A 13,796-nucleotide genomic window follows, 5' to 3' on the forward strand; every position below is an offset into this window, starting at 1 on the left:
TTTTTATGTTGATGTTTGTAAGTGTATCACGCTTTGCCTGTAGCTGAACGATAAATAAATAAATAATTCCTTTTACTCGTCGCAGATGACTCTCAGGTATAGGAATAATATTTTGTCTTGTTGATACTACACTATCATTTTCACATAACATGCACATATTATCTAAATGATTCAATGTTTCATCAGGTCAACATATCTCATAGTATACTCAATTTGTCCCACCTTGCTCACTTCTTTTAAGCTTATCCATAGGTAACTACTCCCTTCCTTATCCCTGACAGAGAGGTGTAATAAAGGTAATTGGCTTAGTTCTGAATGAAATCAGAGAAACAGTTGATAATATTTCATTTATTTATTTATTTTATCTGATCTGATTAGGCCCATTAGGACCTCTGTTACATCAGACCAGGGTTTCACACATACGGTATCTGTAACAACAGAGTTATCTACGAAATAATAAGTTTAATATGACAATTAGTATCAAAATAATGTGAGAGTCTGATGTGGTAGTGAGAGTACATTATGCTAACTATGAACTAACAAAGTTAATACATACATTACTTGTACAACTGAAACTACAGCCACTTATAATAATAATATAAATAATTTTAATAATGATAATCATAATAACTGTGATTTAACAACCATAATGATAGTGGTAGATATAAGATGAATATCCAGGTATACTAAAGTGATGTTCTCTGTTATAGGGAGTTCTGAGAAAAGGAATGTTAAGGAAACTGCTTTGGGTAATGATACCGGAAATAACGAAAATCAGATTGGAAAAAGGATTGAAGAAAGGTAAGCAGTGCGTGCAGGGACATTGGTGATCTTGTTGTTGATTTAGTAAACATGTCACCACTTATTTTCTGAACCTAGAAATGTTATTTGTTTCTGTAATATAATGCATGGGGTGGATGTTTCAGAGTCGCTTTCCTGCTACCGACAAAACTACGAGAAGGTGGCTGAACGATGGAGTGGGACAGAAAGGATTTTGCTCTGATGGGAATGAGTGTTTCTGCTGTGTTATTCAGACAAGAGCTTTAAGGTCGAGTAGAGATATGAGGAACAGTGTTGATTAATAAGAGAGTAGAGAAGTCAGAGGTTATGAAAATCTCTGCATTTGTCTCTACAAACCCAGGATAGTAGTGCAACTGACGGTGAAATGTTATCAAAGAGTGCAACATCGCAGATATAACGAACACAGGTATTGATTACCAATCCTAGACGCCGTGAGCTTTCCTGAGAAATTGCTTGCAGGATAACATCGCTGTAATAAAAAACTGGAAATGTAAGTGTTTATACAAGTTTCTTTTCGTGTCAAGAGAAAAGAACTTTTTACATTTATGTACTGCACGAAGAGATGCTGATGACTTCTTTCATGTTACAGCTGCAAGTTTAGTCCACTTTAGATTTTCATCTATTGTTACTCCTAGACTCTTCATTGAAGGAGAGAAGTTGACACTTGGCCCATTTAGGGTTAACGTTTGTAGGCGTTCACGATATTTCGGGCTAATGAGCCTACAATTTCCATTAGTACCTCATGGGTTTTGGATGGGTTGTGCTTTAACCTTATGCACTGTAGCTGTTTTGATTGTGGACACAGATCTGTCTTGAGATTCTCGATAGCTGTCTTCAGATTTACAGGTTATGCACCTTGATATAACTGGATGTCTTCAGCGCACACGAGATATTTGCAAAAGGGTAAGACTGATGATACATTACTTACGTACAATGAAAATAATATAAGACTAACACCGAACCTTGGAGGATGCCTGATTCTTGATACTTTCTGCCTCTGTTCTGATTTTATGGCGTCGGAAGTGACGCTTAGCTGACGAGACGTCAGGTATGAGCGAAACAACAACACTTCACTTGGCTCGAAATTAAGGCTACTGAGTTTGGCAACTAAAATGTAGTAGTTGACGTCAAAGGCTTTTATGAAGTCTGAGAAGCATATGACAGTTGCCTCTTGTGCATCCATGGCAAGCTTCAGGTCATCTGCTACCTTCATTAAGGCAGATGTTATGCTACAACGTTTATGGAAGGCTGATAGATCTTCATCTAGTAGATTGTTTGTAGTTAGGTAATCTGTTAATGTTTTGGTCAGCCTCTGAATACGTTCACTTTTCTCTGCACCTGCTAGTCTCAATGTCTGCAATACTGCTGCCTTCAGTGACATTCCTTGAAGACTTTGAAGTTCGTCATGAAATCCGTATTTACAAGCTTTATGTAGCTCTTGAACTGGAGTGAAAGGACTATAACAATTTATGTCAGAAGCTTTGTGTTTTATTACTGAATCCTTTTTATTCTTCTTTTGCGTCATGGATTTCAATATTGACTATGATTCTTCTGACACTTATATGTTTTGTTCCATAACATTTAATACTTCCAATACTGCAATTTAAAAATTAACAAAATATATGCAGTGCTTTATATAAGTAGTAGCTACTATAGTATATACTTTCACAATTCTCAGTTCACTTAGCTGCATTTTGCGTGAAAATGCTATGAGACGAAGAGGCCATTGAGATGCACTTTAATAACTTTTCTTTTGTCCATGAGACCAACTGTCTGTTAACACACAATGAATCAAAGTATACCTACACTTAAATCACAGGTGAAGCTGCACAAGGAGTTTCATCCAGTGCGTCCAGTTGTGAACAGTTGTACTGCACCTTCATATAGGTTAAATAGCTATAAGAGACTCTGAAAGGCTTACACTCTTGAGAGGTGCTTTTCTTTGACGAGCTCATACCATTTGGTACAAAGGACGAAAGATTTAGTCCTTCCATAAAATGCTTACTTACCTCTTTGGATGTTGTGAACCCATACACTAGCATACGAGTTTCTAGAACAATAGATATTACCAAGCGTAATTTGTTAAAACTCAAAAAAAAATCGCCAGAGTGAGATGATAGAACTGGTCGATGTGTTAGAGTTTTCTTTATCTTTCAAATAATTTTCCTTTAATGGGAAATATGATACTCAACTAGGAAGTCTTGCTATAGGAAACAGTTTATCGAGCACTGTGGCCGAGATTTTTATGGATCATTTAGAAGCCAATTTCATTACCAAATGCCCACAAATTTTGAGTAAGATTCCCACTTATAGTACTAGGGTTGACTGAAAACTATTGCCTCCACCTCCGTAATTCTTCAACAGTTGGCAGCATTGATACGCGGTAGGTACTTGCTTGTTCCGTAGCCTCTTCTCTACAGCTCCAGTTGGCGGGAAGACTTAGCATTGAGCGGTGGTGTTGTTACAGTGTAAAGTATGGAACCCTGCACTGACGGTCGGTCAATGCGATTTAAGCAACGTGCAGTCATTAAATTCTTGACAACAGAAGGTGTCATCCCAAAGGAGATTCATCAGAGGATGAACGCAGTTTATAGTGATTGTGTTGATGTGAGTACTGTGCGTCGTAGGTCGAGTAAGTTTAAAGATGTTGAGGGGGGAACATTTGACAAGCATCACAAATAAAGAGTTGGATGTCCTGTGACGGCAACCACCGAGTTTCACAAGCAAAATGTTGACCGATATATCCAGGACGATCGTCGTATCACTCAGAAAGAAACTGCAACCACAATCGGCATTTCACAAGAACATGTGGGTCCCATTATTGCTTTTGTTAGCTGTCGAAAGATCTGTGCACGATGAGTAACCCGGATGCTGACTCCTCAAATGAACGCACGCAGTCTTGAAATTTGCTAAGAACTCTTCTCGCGTTACGAGAATGAAGATGACGCCTTTCTCCATTCCCTTCTGGCAGGAGACGAAACGTGGGTACATCATTACGACCAGGAGACGAAACGTCGGACTATGGAATATCGAAACAAAGATTCGTCCCAGAAAAAGAAACTCAAGACGCAGCCCTCAGCTGGAAAAGTCATGGCCACAATGTTCTGGGATGCAGATGGTGTTATCCATGTTGGTTTCCTTGATCGTGGAACAACAACAAATTCAGAGCGTTACATCACACCGTTGTGAACTCTGATATAATGGATGGCTAACAAGGGTGCGAAAGGAAAAGGGAAATGTTTTCCTGCAGGGTGACAATGCCAAACCACACACTTCACATGCGTAATACAGCAGACCTTCAGAGGCAGAATCTCACCACCGTATGGCATCCTCCATAGAGTCCAGATTTAGCACCGTCTGACTCCCATCTGTTCCCGATAATGAAAAACGATCTGCGGGGACATCTTTGGCTTCTAATGAAGATGTTGGGAGAACTGTGAGACTGTCGTTGCGGAAACAGTGTGTCTACATCTTCCTTGAATGCTTCAGAATACTTGTTCATCGTTGGCAGATATGTGTCCAATTGGCTGTCGATTATGAGGAAAAGTGAATACTGAAATTAAAGATCATATTCTAAAGATTATTTCTGCATTTGATTTACTAAAATATTCCCATCCAAACCCAGTTAACTAAGGTGGAGGCATTACTTTTCATTCAGTCGTCGTAGATATTTCTTCGTACTAGTAAATTGCAATGAGGAAATGGGGAAAGAGATGGTTGTGAAATTTAATAGATGTACCCAACAATAGAATCTGCAGCTGAGTGAGCCGTATGCGGCCCACATTCGTGCCGTTTGTTCTTCGGCATTTTGTCACATCGAGTGACGCCTTGTTTCTTCCTTACTTACTGGAATAACGATGTTGCTGGCTAGCCTCCTTGAGTGGCAGGAGGATCAGTTATCGATATTAGTACTGTCGAACTATCTTTGGTGTGACAGCTAGTATTTCCGGGTGGTGGTGGTGTGTGTCATAGTCAGTTGGTTGGGATGGAGCAGCGAGGAAGTCTCCGCAGTGTGAGGACAGGCCGGGACTGTTGGCGGCGTGCACGCACTGTTGGATCGTGAGGCGCTAGCTTCGAGAGCGACGAAGTTCGTTGCCCACGGAACCTGGACGCTGAAGTTCAGTGATCAGTTAACCTGTTATGAAATCTCAACTATTGTGACACCTTTTCGTTCATTTGCGGGTTGTTGCTCCCTGGGCCATTCGGGCTAGCAGCAACATATGATGTGTTGGAGTCGGCAAAATCTTGCAGCCGTCTTCATACATTGTGATTAATTATTAAATTGACTGTTACTTGCCAGTGAAGTGCACCAGCGGTATTTTATACCCTGTGGCCGTTACCGCCCCAGTTACCTGCCCTGGTCATTAGTGTTGTTTTCTTGCAGTGTGCCTTTCCTCATCCTGTTGATGTTGTCCGGCAGAGTGTGTAGTTTGATAGCCATTTAAGTTGTTTGGTTCATATTTTGCTTAGAGTGGTTATTGTTCCTTAGCTGTATTTCGCCGCCAATTTCTGAAGACGTAATGCTCTTCATATCTTCGTCCTCGGCCGATATTTTCCATCATTGTGCCATTGGTCGGACGGAAGGGAATTGGTTAAATTGTTGGTCAGTCCTTGGGCCATCCCTAGTTTGGGTTGCCATCCGATTATTTAACTTCACCTCTTGGCTGCCTGTCTCACCTCACCTTACATTTGAGCTACCTTCTCAGGCTGACCCTTGGAAACTTCTGAGCACCACTTGTTTTGTTTGTTTTAGATTGTGATTTCATTTTAGTCTGAAGTATTGTGTGAGGCCTTCAGTCGTGTATTTATTCAGTTCTTTTTAAGGCCTTCAGCTGTGATAATTTAAAACTTTGAAGATTGTTTTTATGTTTGAAAAACATTTTTTCCCCAAAAATTTGTTCTATCTGAAATTGTTTGTAATCCAGGCCTTAACCCATTAGTTGTTCGATGTGTTACATGTGGCCTTCAGCCGACGATTTACGTTAACCCCTTTTAACAACGCCTTGCACCATGTGTATTCTTTAAAGGAAAACTGTTTATAAGAAGGACGGGGTTTATTTTAAATTGTTTGTCGGTCCTTGAGCCTTCAGCCGTTGTTTTAAATTTGTTTGTGGCCTTCAACCATGCAATAAGTTAATATTACGTTAATTAGACTTGCAGCTGTCCAGTTGTAAGTTTAAAAAGAAGTTTCTTGGTTAGAAAAAATTATTTATTAATGTGTTTTAATTATAGTTGTCCTTCAGACGTGTAGTGTAGGCCTTCAGCCGCTAATTGTTTTCAATTGCACGTTTTTTTTAATTTCACCTTCTATTTTTTAATCACTTTTGATTTCTAAGCCAGGCCTTCAGCTGTTCTCGTTTTGGTGTGGATTTGGGCCTTCAGCCCAGAAAGCATCTCAAGTTTTGTTTTAACTAAGCCTTCGGCCGTATGGTCTAATTGTGATCTTTTAAAGCAATTTGTAAATAACTGGTTCTTAGAAAAGTAAAGTTTTGTGTTCGATCGCGCAACTCACAGTAACTGTTTGCGGCCCAATCCACAATCGTAACCTTATCCTGTGTGCTCTCTGAGTATCTACAAACCTGGTATCAAATGGTGGCAGAGCGTGGTTACGATTGTGATATCCCCATTACAGTTACTTGTGATTTGAATTGTATTTCTGTTAGTGTTGCACCACGTTGTCTTGGTTGTTGATTGTTTCAGGTGACCTATTTTAATGATGGTCAGGCAGTGCCCGGGGATCGGTCTGTTGAGGATGGACCTTCTTGTTTATGAGTTGGCGATAAGGCGCCCGTCGATTGAGGGGAGTGTTACGGACTTAGTGGCCAGTTTGCGTGCTACAGTTCTTCACCTAGTTGATGTCACACCAGATGTGGTGAGTGAGACAGAAGCAGCCATTCAATTTTTGTTTAAGGCTACTAGGGGCCTATGGGACACCATTTGTGTTTTGGAAGGCACTCAGTTTTGTATCCGTTACCACTTGCAATGTATATATTCTCTTATTTTATGTATTGTAGGATCGCCAATGTTTATGTGATGTATCTGACCAGTTTTGTCTTAAATCATAAGCAACCAATCTTATCGGTAATACCGGGTTTTATGGATTACAGCGAGGGAAGAAAAGTATATTCCAATGTATTTTATTTTTGTATATTTTATAAATGAAATGTAGCCTCGACATTTCATTGTATCCGAAGAATGTTATTTATTGTACCAATCTACTTCAACAGTGATGCATAGAACTGTACAGTTATTTTTGAACACTTATTGAAAATATTTTAAGGAATTTCGATGGAATAGTATACATATTTACTAAGTCTTGTTTGCTATAATAGAGCCTGGTTGAAGGATGCATCCTGTATTTGTGCCGAGGCATTGTGATGGTTTGTCCCAATTTGTGGTGCTGCACAGTGAATTGTATTGCTGGTGGGCGTTTTACGCCGTTCATATTTGTAAAATGTGTACGCACACAAAGTATTATATATGAGAGCTCTGTCTTCATCTCATTTACGAGCACTTAAGCTTTTTCACAGATAACACATGTATTACTCTCTATTATGTTATAAATAAATATTCCAAACCTGTCCTACTGCCCCTTACAATCATAGCACTATTTAGAAAGCTGTATAATGTCGACAGATGAAAAGACTTTACGATATAAAGCCTAAAAGTATCTTTAGTGAATGTATTTTGACGTCAACAGAGTTAGCTCCACATGTTGTCAGTGCGCCTGAGCTTTTATTTGTGATAGATTATTAGGACGATGGTAACATTGACAATACACCAGATATTTAACAACATTTTACGATGTAATAAGTGTCCTACTCATCGGATCTTGTGGGACTCTCGCAGTCAAAGGCTGCCTTTTGATACACCCTGTGCTTCGTTTTTGTAGTTTTTTGTGTTTAGGTAACTTTTGCAGTGTTACTTGAAAATGGCCCTAAGACCTAAATTGCAATCGTAATACTAAATATTTCATATAGTCAACGGTGACTATGATGTCTTTTAAGAAAGATTCACTGAGTTCTTCATGCGCAGTGGCATCTGCCAGTTCGGTCTCAAAACGTTAATAAAGTTACAGTTATGATTCGCTTGGTTGGGCTGAAATTTTTATCAATTAAAAATAACCTGACAACAGTTCAAGATAAACAATCTACATTTTACACACTTGAGTGTTCTTAAAATCTCGTCATTAAAACAAAATTTGCAACAGACATGCAAAACCGAAAACTACTTTGCAATAAATCTACAGCATTTTACAGCTACTCACTGTAATATGCAATTTACCTTGTATTTCTAGGCACTTCTGAGACTACTTGTGAAACAAGAAGACAGAACAAACCAGCCACTAAATGTCACCTACTGTAACACATAAGTCAAAAACAACCCTCATCCTAATATCTTGGAATCACACTGGACCGATCACTTACATACAGGACTCACCTCACATTACTAGCAGAAAAGCTAAAACCAGGAACAACATTATCCAGAAGATAGCTGGAACTTCCTGGGGTGCACAGTCTGACATTCTCCTTACAGTGGCCTTGCATCTCGTATACCCTGTGGCTGAATATTGGCACCTGTCTGGCACAGGAGTGTGCACGCCATTAAGATTGAAGTTCAGCTGAATGATGCCACGAGAATTGTAACGGGCAGCCTGAGACCAGCCCCACTGTCTTGTCTGTTTGCTCTCAGTAGCATCGCCCCACCACATTTGAGACGACAAGAAGCAGCAACCTGGGAACGGTAAAAGATTAATAACGTAAAACTTCCCCAGAGGCTACCCGCCAGGAAATAGTGCTCAGTCCACCCCGCACGCGTCTCAAATCAAGAAAATCCTTCTGGACAGCTCGAGAACCCCAACGAATCAAGATTGAAGATGTGTGGAAGTAGATATGGAAAAACGACACCAGCATACTTCGCCGTGGCCTCGAAGACCCTACATGCATACCAGGCTTTCAATTACGTAGAATAACCTGGTGTGTGCTGAACAGAATCCGATGTGGACATGGAAGAACTAAGTCCTTCACGTACAAATTGGGCCTCCCAGACTCCCCGATGTGCAACAGAACAGTCTGTTGAACACATTGTGGAGAAACGTTCCAATAGATGTTTTAATGGAAGCTGGGGTGACATAATCAACGCCTCGCTAACAGCACTGGATTGGATAGACTCTCTGGACATCAGTTTGTGATATAACTAGTGACCATAACTCTTGTACATTCCGTTTGTCATGTATAAATATTTCTTTTGTATTGTGTAAATATTGCCGTAAACTGCTTGTGTCTTTCCATACGATAAAAAATAAATAAATAATAGAGTAAATCTGATTGTTTAAAATTATTTTTATATAATTTATGTATATAATTTCTGTGGAATCAGGCATTGCAATAATATGGCTAGTACAAATGCATTTTCTTTCAGTACGGTAGCATTTTTTCTCATGCAAGTGGTGGTTCTTCTGTAATAGGGGAGAATTCCAGATTATCAGATAGTTCCCACTTATCGGATAGTAAGGTTTCTAATCAAGTAACGGCTGCACTCTGTCGGAGGTAGCAGGAACTGTTACGTATTGGTTGGGTGAGACGCCATTTTGTGTTTTGCCGCAGTACGAAGCGCGCTTTCTAATGAAGTGGTTGCCTGAGTGAATTCGAAGTTCGGAAATATTCTGTAGACACCGACTAAATGTAAGTGTATATGGTTTTATGTTATATATAGTAGGAAACCTTATAGTTTCAACTTCTGAACAATAGTTCAAAATACTGTGTCCGTTAAATGCTGTCTTTTTTATACGCCGGTCTTTCCTTTCAAGCGTCGGTTCCTTTTATCGGATAGTGGGAGGGTTCTAATTATTGGATATCTGATAGCTAGCTAGGTTTTTTTCTTTTTACTTGCGTTACATTTATTTTCTAGATGTCATTGTCGAAACCAGTAAAGAAAAGGAAGCAGTGGGACCCACAAGCAATGTTAGACGCAGTAAATGCCTCTAGAGAGAATAAATGTGTGTATTTGAAAGCAGCAAATACCTACCACGTTCCCAAATCAACCATAGAAGACTATGCAAAGAAAAAAACTTAAAATGTTGAAAGTTTCGTTAACAAAAAACCAGGAAAATCTTGTGAGTTAGGAAATTACTTGTAGGAAGAATTGGTACGTTGTTGTAAAATATTGGAAAGTAGGTATATTGGGTTTCGGTCATGTGACGTAAGGCAACATGCTTTCCAATTAGCAGTGAGAACATCCATTAGCGCTTTCAAGAGGGGCTGCGGGAAAAAATGGCCCAGAAATTTTATAAAGCGTCATCCCTGTCTTAGTTTAAGAAGACCAGAGTCCGTTTCTTTGGCTAGAGCTAAAGGTTTTTCGAAGCAAACAGTTGATTCCTTTTTCGACCTTCTCGAACCTGAGCTAGAAAAGATCGGTTTCAATGCTGCCAAAGTGTTTAAAGTAGATGAAACTGGAATAGCCGTTGTCCAAAATCGATGTACAAATGATATTAGTTTAAAGGACAAAAAGCAGGTAGGATGTTTGTCATCACAAGAAAGAGGATCCCTGATGACACTGGTAACTTGCATGAGTGCAGCTAGCGTGTTTGTTCCGCCGCTGATCGTCTTCCCTCGTAAAAACATGAAAGTGGAATTGTTGAACTGCTGTCCTCCAGGAACAATTGCAAGCTGTCGTCCCTCAAGATGGATTCAGCTCCATATTTTTACAGATTGTTTCAAGTACTTTTTACAGTTTACAAGCAAGAAATCTGCGGACAGCCCAGTTATAGCTACTGATATTGGATGGGCATTACTCCCACACGAGGAACATTGACGTGATTGAACTAGCTCGGAAACATGGTGTAATAATCGTGTGTCTACCACCTCACACAACACACAAACTCCAGCCATTAGATGTAGCCTTCATGGGACCATTCAAAACATATTACAGCTAAGAAATAGTCTTTGAGGTCTAACAGTACCTTTAGGGCAGATACCGCATATCAAGTCGGGGAATTGATGGGTAAGGCGTATGCTAAGTGCGCAGAGTGCGCTGAATGGTTTCAAAAAATGCGGCATCGTCCCCTTTAACAGAAATGTTTTTTTCGGAACTGGATTTTATCCAATTGGTCCATGGGCATGAAAATACTCCTGACAATGATCCTGAACCTCTGGAGCCCAGCCAAACGGAAAAAGTTGTTTCACCTTTCCATGTGCATCCACTTCCCACAGTTAGTCAAACAAATGCAACAGCACGTCCCACAGGTTTAAGCCGGTACAATCACTAACTCGCCTTTCTAGAAATCGCTTGAACGAAAGTTGCAATTACAAGGCCCGACAGATAAGCCTAGGTTTGAACCAGGTCCATCAAACACAAAATCAGCCAGAGCCCTGTCAGAACGTTCATCTTCGGATAGGTCAACAGGTGCAGCATTAAAAACGCCTGCAACAGGACAGAAAAAAGGGAACCAGAGGCAGCGTTGTTCATCTTCCTCATCATATCAGGATGACTGTGCTCCTCTCGGCTCCACTGATGACGAAGACAGTGCGAATGAGTAGTGCCGTGCAATCACGCTTACAAATTGGACACAAGTGGCAAACAGTGGATCTGTTGCACAAAATGTCTCCGTTGGGTGCAGGAATTGTGTTCTGGCGTTGCCAAGAAAGGATGGAAAAAATTTGTATGTGATCATTGTAACAAATTAAGCAAGTAATGCACGGTAAACAAATGAATAACGTCTTTATGCTGTGTAAGTAAGGTTTTTGTATGTTATCTATTAAAAGGACTTAAAAGATAAAGTATGTTTCTTCTTATCTCGAATTGTACTGAATCCTGACTACTATCCGATAAGAGGAAACCAAATTTAAAAACACTGTAATGCTCATAAATCAGAGAATGTGCAATTTGTGACCAAAATAATAGCAATAATGAAAACCTTGGTAAGGTATATTTTATTGGGATGCTTGTGGCATGTGAAAGTGTATTTTATTTTAACATAGCGTGCAGTTAAGTATGTCAGATATAATTATTGAGTAGATTTTTCAATTTGGCTGTTCAATCGGATTGCACTTCAGTAAAACTGGCATCTGTACTTAAGTGAGCTCGAAGCTTATTTAGTTCAGCCTTTTTCTAGTACTTTCAAGTGGTAAGTGTTGATTGTTAAGAGCCTCAAGGACAAGCGTTTGTCCATCATTACCTTCCCAATTAAACAAGTGTTAAGCATACTGTAGTGAAGCTGGTAGTTTCTGACAAATGCTTAATGTTGCATGTCCAAGCTATCCTGTAGTTTTCCGTACGTCCTTGCCAAGATGAATTATTTTCAGCAAACACCATTTCACATACATCAGTTATATGATTTACATCGAACACAAATGGGTCAATTTTTTCTTGTTTTGCAAATGCATAACCAGCAGCGAAAACAAACGATGAGTTTCCAGTGTCCCAGAACGCCTCTTCCCCATCTTTTCGTATCTTCGCATTTGCCACAGTTACCCTCATTTGGCTTCCACTCGCCAGTCGTTGTTAACACGAATTATCTAACAACAGATCATGTATGAATTTCACCTATCACAGATTATTCAGCGCTTATTACTCTTCCGGCTGCACCAAGCTATAAAGCATAAACAAGAAACTGAAACCACTGCCAATTAATCCCACTGCCAGCTCATTCAAATATAGGGAGATAATTTCGTATAAGCAGCTAGTAAAAAGGGGTTCTAAATTCAGTGACTCGTAGTGAACTCCAGTCCATTTACTTTACGTAATACAATGTCCCTTCTCAGACACCGAGAAGATTGCCAGGTGATAACCGCGTCAACGACGGACGATGTTACGAATTTTTCAGCGAACGAAACACGAAACCTAACTGGCTGCTTCAGCTGTTCAAGTTGCAAAACACGCGTTAAGCTAAACGAGCAGTTCTAGTCCAAGAACCACCAATATACGCTAAAATAAACAGGGTCGAAATTAGATTTTAAGATAATGGTTTTTAAGAAGTTGTTCTAGTGGTTATATTATCGCCTCAAACTTTTTTCTGTCAGTTGGTGCAGTTTGTAACGTCTCCTGGCAAAACACATATGTGGTAAAAAAAGAAAAATATAATTGTACTGGATGATTGTAATTATATTTCTACATGGACAATGACTGTGTGAACTTTATGTAATAAAGAGAAACCATTATGTGTTATGTTTTATACATGTGGAGAATTATGTACCGATTTTTTTTAAAGGTAATATCTGTGTCGGCGAGTACTGAAACCGCCACAGACGATACTTATTAAATATCAAACAAAGATGAAAATATGTCACAACGAGTATAAATAGTAGTGACCGAGCATTAATTTTTCTGTCGTCTTCTTCGAGTTACGTGAGTAGGAAGAGCCTGTGACGCTATATTGTATGCTTGTGTAGCATTCTTTTGTCAAGACTGAGAGAAGGACGCCATTAGCTATTGATTTGTAAAGGTGTGTAAGAATTTAATCTGTCTAAATGTTTCGAATAGAGTTACTTCGTGAAAACTTGCATTATGATTTGTAATAAGCGTGCCTGGTATTTTATCCCATCCTTTTAAGACATTTTCAGCTATTTAAATATTATTCGTGGTGCAGAGCTGCGCTACGAACGAACGAGCCGCTGCCGCGGCGCATCCCTCCGCCACACACCGTCAGGTGGCTTGCGGAGTATGGACGTAGATGTAGATTCAAACTGCGTTAAATGAAGCCAATCATACCGCAAAGAAGCGGACAGGTAATAGTGAACTAAAATTATTTCTTTCAGCTTTCGGGAGTGCAGGACAGAGCAGCAGATTTTATGATGTGTTTTACAGGTGACCGCGGGCTGCGTATGATGTATTATTAACAATGCAAAAAGATAATTTACCTTCATGACATAAAATAAATCTTACTATGCGTAGTTCTGGTCTGGCAAACATTATATTAAAAACATTTTTTCTCTGATAAAAGTCTCATGTTCTCGTGTTAGTCGTGGTACTTATTGTTGTTTTACTTTTAATAAAAA

The 13,796-nt window shown here is 39.5% G+C and overlaps 1 protein-coding gene across 1 annotated transcript in view; it reads right to left on the reverse strand.

Moving 5' to 3' along the window:
- Positions 1-12,279, reverse strand: part of LOC126088238 (uncharacterized) — an 80,496-nt gene extending 68,217 nt beyond the window's left edge. Inside the window, exon 1 of the mRNA XM_049906367.1 lies at positions 12,124-12,279. Coding sequence (XP_049762324.1) covers positions 12,124-12,279 — 156 coding nt within the window. The remainder of the gene's footprint in view (positions 1-12,123) is intronic.
- Positions 12,280-13,796: the final 1,517 nt, after the last annotated feature.

This window comes from Schistocerca cancellata, chromosome 6, assembly GCF_023864275.1.
Source record: "Schistocerca cancellata isolate TAMUIC-IGC-003103 chromosome 6, iqSchCanc2.1, whole genome shotgun sequence".
Lineage (NCBI taxonomy): Eukaryota > Metazoa > Arthropoda > Insecta > Orthoptera > Acrididae > Schistocerca > Schistocerca cancellata.